This window comes from Acipenser ruthenus, chromosome 1, assembly GCF_902713425.1.
Source record: "Acipenser ruthenus chromosome 1, fAciRut3.2 maternal haplotype, whole genome shotgun sequence".
Classification (NCBI taxonomy): Eukaryota; Metazoa; Chordata; class Actinopteri; order Acipenseriformes; family Acipenseridae; genus Acipenser; species Acipenser ruthenus.
In genome coordinates this window covers 93,585,468-93,597,483 of record NC_081189.1, presented here as the reverse complement: position 1 = coordinate 93,597,483, position 12,016 = coordinate 93,585,468, and the positions used below count along the sequence as shown (strand labels likewise).

General features: G+C 39.5%; 1 protein-coding gene across 2 annotated transcripts in view; it reads right to left on the bottom strand.

Moving 5' to 3' along the window:
- Positions 1 to 538: 538 nt before the first annotated feature.
- The window catches only part of ankrd50 (ankyrin repeat domain 50), a 45,086-nt gene continuing 33,608 nt past the window's right edge, over positions 539 to 12,016 (bottom strand). For both annotated transcript variants that reach the window (XM_034035485.3, XM_034035486.3), the window contains exons 4-5: positions 1,300 to 4,853; positions 539 to 898 (exon numbers count right to left, since the gene is read on the bottom strand). In XM_034035485.3, coding sequence (XP_033891376.1) covers positions 1,303 to 4,853 — 3,551 coding nt within the window. In that variant the 3' untranslated portion in view covers positions 539 to 898; positions 1,300 to 1,302. The remainder of the gene's footprint in view (positions 899 to 1,299; positions 4,854 to 12,016) is intronic.

Here is a 12,016-nt window from a genome sequence, read left to right as displayed (position 1 = left end):
ATGATCCTGTAGGTTTAGTATTATAAATGCACTATACATGTTTCTGTGACAAATCACACATTTTCTGGCACACTACATTTTAAACCAAAATGATTTCAGCATCAATTCTACCCAGTCTTCTAATTAGTTAATGTCCCATAGGGACAAAGTAAATGCATTTGTTCTTTATGTTTTTAGCTACCCCATCAGAGGTTCCAATAATACTATGGCGTTCGGGGGGGGGGGGGAGACTGGGATCAAACACAGTCCCAAATATCTCACGTATACAATCACTACAGCACCATGGTATAACATATGATATGCAATGCAAGTGGCTTTTCCATAATAAATACGGTTGATTATACCATTACTATCAGCATGAGTAACATATAATATACAAGAACCATAGTACATTTACTGTGGAATATTATTGACTTCCCATTGCTGAGAACTCAGTTCCTAAAGGCAAATTATAGATGAAGATAACATTACCCTGTCAAATTCTTGACCTACAATGTATTACATGTTTCAATATACTCTTCTTTCCACCTCCCCCTGATGTGTATGTTAGTAGAAACATAAATCCACATGGTGTCTTTCCAACAATGGATCTGTTGGGAGGGAAAAAACTACTTTATGAAAAGTGCATACTCTGCATATTAAATACATGATACATTAAATAAAAATTATAAACCGTGCAGGGTTACACTGAAAAGGCCATCACAAATGTAGGCACATTGCAGTATCAGTCAATGTAATCCGTGTGCAGCAATCACATTCCTCTCCAGGTGTTTTTAGGAGGTGTCCAAAGCTTACACTCTGGACTGTGGAAAAAATTAATTCAGTTTTTCTGCAGATAAAAGAGGTTCCTTTGGCTCAGTCTTTCCAATTTTTATATGATGGATAATGTTCAAGATATCTGAAATAAAAAGAAAATATTTTACTACAGATTTCCTGTCGCTGTTTATGTCAAATGTCATTTTGTATTTCATTGTACTTGGAAAAGACGACCAGGGCCTATGTTTTCCACTCTGAGCAAATTTCCAACTTGGAACACACAAACAAATAATATAGTAATATGGTTTGTTAATTATTCCTTTTTAGAAAAAAAAAATCAATTTCTTTCTATAGCAGCATACAAAAATGAGCCACACAAAATGATAAATGTGCATTAGATATCTTTTTATGGTATTTAATTCATAGCAGTTAGTGAAGAATGTTGCCTGAACCAATGAGGCCCATTTAAAGCACTTGCTGCATGTACTCACAAAAAGCCAAAACCTGTAAGACTATTAAGTTTGACCAGAAATCAAACCTTACCAGCTATAACGGTGTTTCCTTTTTGTAGTTAAAGCTGGGGTCTGTTCCTTCAATCTGAAGTTTAAGAGATTGTTTAAGGCTTATTTCTGTCTCTCCCACTGGATAACCATCCAGTACCTCCTGATGTCCTCTATCTTGTACAGTTCTCGGGACAGAAACTCTCCCAAAAAAAACCTGATTTCCTTGAAGATGGTAGTTTGGATTGGTCATTATGCCAGTCCTTTTCTTTTCTGCACTGTTTTGTTGCTGAATTAGGAACTGCTGCTGTGATCTCCCAACGTCTAGCTGAGGTGGTGGAACCACAATTTTACACGGAGGCTCTAATGGAATCTGTTTTATGGTCACTCCCACATTAGATACAGGCTTTGTTACAGTCATTTTCTTGTCGAACTGTGTCATTTCATATTCTAAAACTTGTGGTTGAGAGGAACCACTGTTCTTGGACTTCCTTCCTCCTGAACATTCCTTGCTTGAGCCATTTTTCCCGCTTTTACTTCCTTTAGTTGACTTCAGATTGGGCTTTACTTGACTACATTCAAATTCACAGGAGGGGGTACTAGCATGCTGTCCTATAGACCTAGTTGTCGAAGAGGGTGAAACAATGGACTGTCTGCTTCGGCTACGAGGCAAAGAATGCTGCTGAATTTGTTCAGTAAAAGTCATAGCATGGAAACTGTCAATAGGTACAGTCTGGGCAGTTGCGGTAGACGATGTAGTTCGCAAGGAAGAGTTTTTTGAACTTTTAAGCGAGTTATTAGAAAGTGAGGACTTTTGCCGATCCACAGTTGAATCAGGAGATTCTGAAGGAGAGCTGAAGGCATGGACCGGTCCATTTGACATGCCACGGACTGAAGGCTGCAAATCCCCTATACCTGTGCTGCCAGAGCTGTTGGATTTTATTGTTATTGACTGCATTTTTGCTGTAACAGAAAGGGGGGCTTTTTGTTCCATTGTGTGTACAGGAGAAGGACTACAGCCATTCAGACTAGAGGCTCCATACTTTTCAAGGAGGTTAATTATTGGGGAGTGACCCCCTTTTGCTGCAACACGCATTGCTGTGCGGCCAAATTGATCTGCATGGTTTGGATCAGCACCATGTTCCAACAGTATCTGAACCACATCAAAGTGTCCTTCTTGGGCTGCAATGCCGAGTGCAGTGGCTCCCTGATTACACGTGTGATCAACATGAGTGTCCTTATCAATCAGCAGCTGGACCACCTTGATGTGCCCCTGCCACGCAGCAGACTGCAAAGCAGAACGTTTCTCGTTATCAGCAGAGTTGACATTGGCATGATAGTTAATCAACAACCGCACCATTTCTAAATGCCCCTGCCAGCAGGAAACATGAAGAGCTGTTCTTCCTTCTGTATCACTTATTTCCACATTTGCTCCATTTTCTAAGAAATATTCTGCCATGGCCAGTTGATTTTCAAGTGCCAAGATGTATAGAGTAGGGCGGCCATCAGCATCTTTACCGTCTATATCTGCTCCATGGCTAAGAAGCAGTTCAACAATGTCTCTATGACCTTCTAAGGCTGCAACTCTTAATGAATTCCTTCCATCATAGCCTCTTTGATCAACGCTGGATTTGTTTTCAAGCAGTATCTGCACACAGTCATAATGACCTTCTTGGGCAGACAATATCAATGGAATTCGACCATCATTATCAACTTCAACACATCGGGCACCTTGTTCAATAAGAGCTTCACACACTAATCTATGCCCTTCAAATGAGGCCATATGCAATGGAGTCCAGCCAGCATCATCTCTATGATTCTCATCTAATCCTCTGTCCAGTAGAGTCCGTACAACTTCCACATTCCCTTGTGCCGATGCTATACTCAATACAGTTCTTCCTTCACTGTCAATGCTATCCACAGCTGCTCCCCAAAACAGGAGGGTGTTTACAACCGAGGCATGGCCCATAGAAGCAGCTGCAAGAAGAGGAGTGCGCCCATTATTGTCTGTATGATCAACATCTGCTCCTCCTTCCAGCAGCAAATCAACTACATCAACATGTCCTTCATAGGCTGCTACCAACAAAGGAGTCATGGCATCCTTGTCACAATGGTCAACTTCTGCTCCCCGGTCAATAAGAAGGCTGACTACAGATGCATGTCCCTTGCTAGCAGGCACACACAGTGCAGCTACTGATAAAGCAGTCCTTCCGTCGACATCTTCATGATTTACCTCGGCTCCATGATCAAGCAGGTGCTCCACAATCTCTCTGTGGCCCATATATGCCGCTGCAATGAGTGCAGTTCTTCCTTCATTATCGGCTTTATTGACTTCTGCCCCATGCTGGAGCAAATTAAGCACAATGTCCTCATGTCCTCCCCAAGCTGCTGCTCTCAAGGCAGTTCTACTGTCAGCATCAGCACAGTCTACTTTGGCACCAGCATACAAAAGTGCAGATACCACCTCAGAGTGTCCTCCCCAGGCTGCAGACCTCAGTGCTGTCCAACCATCGTGATCTGTGTGATTGATATTTGCCCCACAGCCAATTAAGCAGTTCACCACCTTGGTATGCCCCTGCCTCGCGGCAAGTGTAAGTGCTGTCTGTCCATGACCATCTTCAATCTCCAAATTGGATCCTCTGGAAATGAGCAAGTTAACCACATCAAGATTTCCACTGTACGCAGCATTAGCTAACAAAGTTCTTCCACTGGAGTCATTTTGGTTTACAGAAGCTCCATTATCTAATAAAGTCCTAATGGAGTCCTCCCTTTCCAAGGCCTGTTGTACGATGCAAGATGCATGATCGTCTTCACTATTGACGTGAGCACCAGCTTTTACCAACAACTGTAACACTTCTTGTTCTTTGGGAAATGAGGTTGTCAATGAGTCTTTTGTAGGGGTGCCATTCCACACCATCCACAGTGCTATGTTACAGGGCTCTAACTGAAGGCTAGAGTTAATCAGGTGCAATGCAAACTCCTGCACCTCCAGTGGTGCAAGTTCCTTGGCTCTGCAAGTGTAACTCATAGCCATCATCCTATGTCCCTCGGCTTCATTACACAAATACTTTTGTGTACAGTGCTTTACATCCAGCAACCACTCGGCAAAACTGTAATGAAAAAGGATTTTTGTGTTCTCAAGGCCATCAACAAGAAGCTTCGACAGAATATCTAGTTTCTTTTGAAATTCCTCCACTGTCAATGACATATTTTTTGTCCACACCGCGTGATAAAGTTCCATGACTGTTAAGGGTCTACATGCTGCCAGAATCACATTCAGGATTGGCTGGACTTTTGCAAACTGTTTTCTCACAAAAAGTCTCTGGCAAAGCCACAGGTAGAGTCCATTTAATGTGCCTGGGATGTCACGAATCTCTCGCAGCATGATGAAGTTTTCAACAACTCCATCCAGTACTCGTTCCAAGTAAAGGAAGCAACCACTGCTTTTTATGTGGAGTTGATTTAACATCTCTGCTGTTTCTTTTGTGAGGTGTTGCCTCAGAGCTTCTTCTTGATCTAATCGGTGAAGAATATATTGTTGAACATCCTTGACTATATAAGCTTTACGGAGGTCATCAAGGCTGATTTTACGAAAACCTGCAAAAAACAAAGAGAAAGAGAGACAGATAAAAATCTGATTGGTACATTGGTGTTTAGACCTAGTCATCGAGTACTCCGAATGATCCAGTTTTTTGTTTTAACAGGAACTTTAAAATGTATGCAGTAGATTGTGGAACACAATTTTTTCATTTAAAATTAATGTTTCATTTGTGTTCTATTTAAAAACACCTTACTTTGAAGTTTTATGTACACACACATACAACCAAAAAAACTAAAAAAAGTATTTTAGCAGACAGTCTGATGAGATATCTACAGATTAATAAGCCTGACTTCTATTATTGAAAACTTCTGGAAACTATATTAAGATCCAAAATGGAAAATTACCTATATGGTAACAGTACCCTGGGAGACAGTCAGCATGGTTTTAGGAAAGGGAGATTGTGTCTAACTAACCTGCTTGATTTTTTTGAGGATGCAACATTGACAATGGATAGTTGCAAAGCATATGACATGGTTTATTTAGATTTCCAGAAAGATTCTGACAAAGTCCTGCATAAAATTCTCAAACTGAACGCAGTACAGATTCAAGGAAATGCATGCACATGGGAGTGGTTAACATGTAGAAAACAGAAAGTACTAATTAGAGGAGAAACCTCGGGGGTTCACGAGTGGCGCCTCCAGTAAAGGCGCTCCACGTGGAGTGCAGGATGCGCTCTATAGTCTGGACGTCGCGAGTTCGAGTCCAGACTATTCCACAGCCGACCGTGGACGGGAGCTCCCAGGGGGCGGCGCACAATTGGCCGATCGTCGCCCGGGGGAAGGGAGGGTTAGGTCGGTCAGGGTGTCCTCGGCTCACCGCACACCAGCGACGCCTGTAGCCTGGCCGGGCACCTGCGGGCTTGCCTGTAAGCTGCCTGAGAGCTGCGTTGTCCTCCGACACTGTAGCTCTTGGGTGGCTACACGGAGGACAGCGTGTGTTCGTCTTCGCCCTCCCGAGTCAGCGCAGGAGTGGTAGCGGTGAGCTGAGATTAAAAAATACTTGGCCATTCTAAATGGGAGAAAATAATAAAAATAATTGGCAATGACTAAATTTATATAAAAAAAAAGAGGAGAAACGAGGTAACAAGTGGAGTACCACTGGGATCAGTATTAGGCCCTCTGCTATTCCTAATCTACATTAATGACTTAGATTCTGGTATAGTAAGCAAACTTGTTAAATTTGCAGACGACACAAAAATAGGAGGAGTGGCAAACACCATTGCACCAGCAAAGGTCATTCAAAATGATCTAGACAGCATTCAGAACTGGGCAGTTACATATACATTTAATAGAGAAAAGTGTAAGGTACTGCACGCAGGCAATAAAAATGTGCATTATAAATATCATATGGAAGATACTGAAATTGAAGAAGGAATCTATGAAAAAGACCTAGGAGTTTATGTTGACTCATCTAGACAATGTGGGGAAGCTATAAAAAAGGCCAACAAAATGCTCAGATATATAGTGAGAAGTGTTGAATTTAAATCAAGGGCAGTAATGTTAAAACTTTGCAATGCATTAGTAAGACCTCATCTAGAATATTGTGTTCAGTTCTGGTCACCTCGCTACAAAAAGGATATTGCTGCTCTAGAAAGAGTGCAAAGAACAGCGACCAAAATTATTCTGGGTTTAAAAGGCATGTCATTTGAAGACAGGCTTAAAGAATTGAATCTATTCAGTCTTGAACAAAGAAGACTACGCGGTGATCTGATTCAAGCATTCAAAATTCTAAAAGGTATTGACAATGTCGACCCAGGGGACTTTTTCGACGTGAAAAAAGAAACAAGGACCAGGGGTCACAAATGGAGATTAGATAAAGGGGCATTCAGAACAGAAAATAGAAGGCACTTTTTTACACAGAGAATTGTGGTCTGGAACCAACTCCCCAGTAATGTTGTTGAAGCTGACACCATGGGATCCTTCACAAAGCTGCTACCGTGGGATCCTTCACAAAGCTGCTTGATGAGATTCTGGGATCAATAAGCTACGAACAACCAAATGAGAAAGTGTGGCTGAATGGCCTCTTCTCGTTTGTAACCTTTCTTATGTTATGTTCTTATGAATAGAGCCCCATCTGTCAGTATTCAGATTTCAACGGCTTTAGTGAAAACAGCAGCAAAACACAGTAGGCCTTTCAAACAAAAAGACCCACAAGTTAGAACTCCCTAAGTTTGTTATACTGCAAAAGTAGCAACAATTAAAATAGTATGTTACCGTAATAAGACATGTTTGACTAATTAGTTTTTATCCTACAGTACCCAATGCCTGTATTAAATAAGAAATGACCTAAAACTAGTAGTACATTGTGCTGTAAACCACAGTTTTACTTAAATCCAATTCTTTAAATAAATATTATATATAAGGGTATGCAAAATGTTTTTTTTTGGTTGGACAGTGCGTCTCACACAGCAGTCTAAAAGAGGTTATACAGTACACTTTTTAAGTAGTTAGAAACTCACACTCGCCCGAAGCAAATTACATCTGTTGAGGACTAGTTGATATCTGTGTCTCCATAGTCCTCTGGGCGAGTACTTAAAAGAAATGTACACATATACTCTCACGGTCAGTCTTGAGTTAAAAATATGTAGGAAAACTGGGTACAGCAGTTTTCCTCCCTTCATCTCCCCTGCAATGCCAGCCCCACTTAATGATGTTTTACGGTTGTGTTCTCCCTCTGCACTGGATGCAAAGTTTATTGGCCGTTTGAATTTACTGAAACACGTTGCATCTTTGAAGTAAGTGTAAAGTCATTTTACAAAAATGTGGAGATTTATACCAGGGTATGACCCGCCCACCCCCCACCACAAAAGAAACAAAAAAAGATTGAAGATATCATTGGCAAAGGGGGCCGGTTGTACTAACGGTTTACTAAACATTTTTAAACTAATAAATAAACACCATAATGAACATTACCGTATTATGTTGCTTAAAACATAACACAATATAGTTCTTCCCTATAAACACAAGTAACACGTTTAAAGTTTGGGACTTGCTGTCTGTAGCTTGGTGTTGTTTACATTATCGTCAGCATATTAAGTGATTGGAAGCTGAAATTACTTTTTAAAAAACACATTTCTTATACCAATACAGTACTGGTGAGTTATAATTACTTCATTTGAAAACCAGGCTTTAAATCACTGATAATAGGTGTATAGTGAGTGCTCCGGGGCTCAAGCACCATGGGGGAAAAATAAGGTCCTGCGTATTGCAAATAAATCATCTGTTCTGTCAAATTATAGTGTGAACTGTTATTGCAGCGTTTGAAAAGTAAACCATTCACTGGAGGCTCTGACAAACCCAAAGGCGATCTTTCATATATTCAAATCCATTTATACAAAGTCCCCCCACTTTCTTGAAAAGATCTGCGTTTCCATCATTTTTATTTTGTATTTGTTATGCTCTCATTAGTATCCAACCTAGTAGATTCAGCATCCGTCAGTTCTGACAGATTCTACTGTACTTGAAGCGGTTTTCTCCCACTGCTAATTAAAAAAAAAAAATGTAGCCACCTAGCTAACAATTTCATCCCGAGGGCTGCAGTGGAACTTACTGTCTTTAAATTGGGATTTTAGTGAAGACCACATTAATTATTGTAGGTAGTAATCCATGTTTATTTAATCAATCACTCACAGGCTGTAACGCCCAACTCCACAAACCAGCCAGCATTTTTGTAAAGAGCAACACATGTAATGAATAAGGCCCTGTGAAAATCGCTGACATTTTTTTTTAAATCCACGGCAGTGTCATGGATATAGTATTTTGCAGCATTTGCACGGAACTATTTTATAAATTACGTGTACAGATTATTATTATTTTTTAAACATCAACTATAGAGAGAAATGCACGGACATCAAAATCAACGTCAGGCTGTTAATTGAAACGGTGTTGTAATTAACAGCCTGTAGGACAGCTTTCAGTTCTCTAGTATGTCAGATGCATGTTCACCATTTAGGTCTTGCAAAACAAATACAATGTGTAACCCATACTGATCTTGGGCATCAGTTGACTCATCAGTGACCATTGACAAGCAACCAGACTGTTTTTACTGAAGAATTTACGTAACTTTTGGTTGTCCAATTTTTCAAGAGGGATATTTGCGCAAACAAATGCCTCTGTCAGGTCAAAATGTAATGTATTTCGTGCTTCACGGTTTTCAGTGGACTTTTGGAACATGGCAGTCACTGCTTTTTGTTTCTTTTCAAGTAAAGCAGTCGCAGTACTGCTCTGGATTTCTGCCTTTCTCTTTCGGTGAATACTTGCTGTCAACAGCCGATTCTCGGTCATGATCTACATGAACGTTGCAGGATATACAGAAGAGCTTACCTCCATCACTGTGTAAAACTCCTGCTGGATACTGCTTTACGTGATCTGCTGCAGACACATTTTTAGCCTTTTTAGAGACATCAATTTTCTTGCTAACAGTGTGTAGTATTTTAATTTCCCACCTAGATTGCACATAATCACATGACAATCACTACACAGCACTATATGCATGGCGAATAGTACACGCAGGCACATAGCGGAGCTGTACAGTTTCATTAATGTGATTTTCTTTTGTATGAAATACAAATCATTATGAAAATGTATTTTTAGTTGTTAAGAATATTGTAAAAATCGTGGTATTGGGCTAATTTCACGATTTCCGCGCAGCCCGAGAAATTGCGATTTACACAGGGTCTTAGTAAATGAAAAATAAAATTTGTGTCAGAGTCAATTTCAGGCAGAGCTTCGTAGTCGGCAAGGTGACAAGGCTGAGTGAATTTTTTTCCTTGTCATCCCGTCTGGTGCTGTCAGTGTCAGTTTCTCAGCACACAGTACAGTAATCGCTCAGTAATGAGGTGCAAACAGGTGATTGACTGATTGATCTGTAGGAGCATTTGCTAAGGTGCGTGCCTTTGTAAAAAAAAAACACACACACACACAACAGTACATTTACAGCAGTGTTTATTTTTTAGGAAAATAAAATCTAAGCCTATTTTTAGGGACCCCAACTGTTGTTGATTCCAACTTATGCACTTCACATAATGACTAGAAAGTTTCAAAAGGTACTAGTCCAAAGGACAATATTGTTAGTTTCTAACCCTGTAGTTGATTGACTGTATGTCAGTCATGTCTTAAAATGCAGGTTCGACAGCCTAGGCACTCAGAGGTACAGCATTTTTTTTTTTTTTAAAGACAGTAAAACAAGTTAACTACCGAAATGTGACAAATTGACAAAAGGAAAAAAGTGTCCCGTAATTAAAAAAGTTGAAAAGTTAGAAAACTCAACTCAACTTTGATGCAAAAAAGGCCTCTATATACATATGTACAATAAAAAAAGCTTTCCTGTTCCATGAATTGAATGACAAAAGCGTACTGTGACGATATAAAAGTAAGAATTACTTTTTTAAAATTTTTTTTTATATAAGCCAAATGGCAAAACATCCAAAAAAATAGTGCTCTTAACAAGAACAGTGTCGTTGCTCCTGTTTATTAGATTAGTCAGTCTGCCACTGGTACGGTTTAAGGTACCTGAAGATTATGTAAAAACATACATTTGGCAATGTTTGGCATGCAGTGATTTTTATTTAAATTATAATAATAATAAAAAAATGTAGGGGTAGAAATGGTTTGTTTCGTCATTACTACTTCACTAATACATTAGGACACAGGAAATGTGAATCTCTTCAGTGTCACAAGGCCTAAGGGCAGGCCATTATTTATATACAACCAATAAAGTTCCCAGGGTCTCTCACACTGTAAAAACAAAAACTACTGCATTGTTAAAATATTTCTTAAATGTAATACACCATTCAGTGGAAAGAGAAGAGCAGGATTCTCCGATTTAATACATTCCCTGACTGTTCAATAAACAATTGTGCTCTGAAAGCATTTCCTGGCTTCCTACAGAGCCCATGGTCATTACAGAAGTGAATCTAGACTGAACTTCCTAGAGGAAGACCACATAGCCTTTGTGTAGAACTCCGCAACAAACTCAGCTTCACAATAAAGATTATTCAAGGCACTGTATTTTCCACAATTCTTTCTACTTTTATCTTTTCTTTACTTAGTCACACATTGTGCTATTTCACCTTTAGTGAGCATTGAAACAGTGTGGGACAACCTACTGCAGTTACATGGCTGATCTTGTCAGACAGGGCCTAAAAACAATCCTCCAGCTCTCACATAAGTTTTATCACGTAACGAAAACTACAGCCTGCTAGTAGAAATGACATTATCAAGGGTCTTTACATACCATACATTTACATACCCTACCCAGTGCATTATAACATTTTACTGTGTCACGGTGAACTTTTTTCCATTACAGCTCCTAGCAGACTACAAGTATTTCCAGTTAGTGACCTAATGGTCCTGTACTGTGTAATACTTTTGAAAATCTGGGATGAGTCCAGGCTGAGCAGGAAACACTCAAGTTTGGAGGAAAGGGATGGAGGCCAAGTACAGGGATACAAAAGTTTTACACTGTATACAGAAGAACATAGGGTTAATTTTGCACAATCTACTTTTATAATAATTGAAAAATAGCTTCCCAGTTACTATTTAGGACATTGTGGTTTGCAATGCATACTCTGGGAGGACATGAGACTGGATGCAGCTCCATTCCCAGCCCTGGCACTTGCTTTATTGCCATGACCCTAGCAGACAACTCGCCAAATTTTAGCAACTGTTTGGCCTACATTTTAGCAGTCTCACTCCAAATTGGATTTATATTACAGTTACAGTGGTACTTCTCATCTAAAATGGCTTGCTGGTTAACTCACTTTAAAGGTTTACTCCAAGCAGCATTATCTTGCTGATGGTAATATTGTTTTAATATTAGGAAGCAATATAAAACCATTGTATAACCCAAAGCCACTGTTGGGTACTAAATAGTAGTATCTCAATTAACTTTATATAATAAAACAAAGAGAAGCTTGACAGGCTTTCTATTTTTAGCAAATAAATACTTCAGTATTTAAATACTAGTTCTATTTAAAATATTTCAGACTGCTGGTTATTTTGAATGTATTTCGTGTTTACACTGATCATGCTTTCTAAATTAAAAGAAATAATACCCATTAGGCAATAACAAAACTAATTCCTAGAATGCTTCTGTTGACACAGGAAAATATTTGTAAAACCTAAAGAAAAAAAATACCACTTGGACAATTTCATTAATA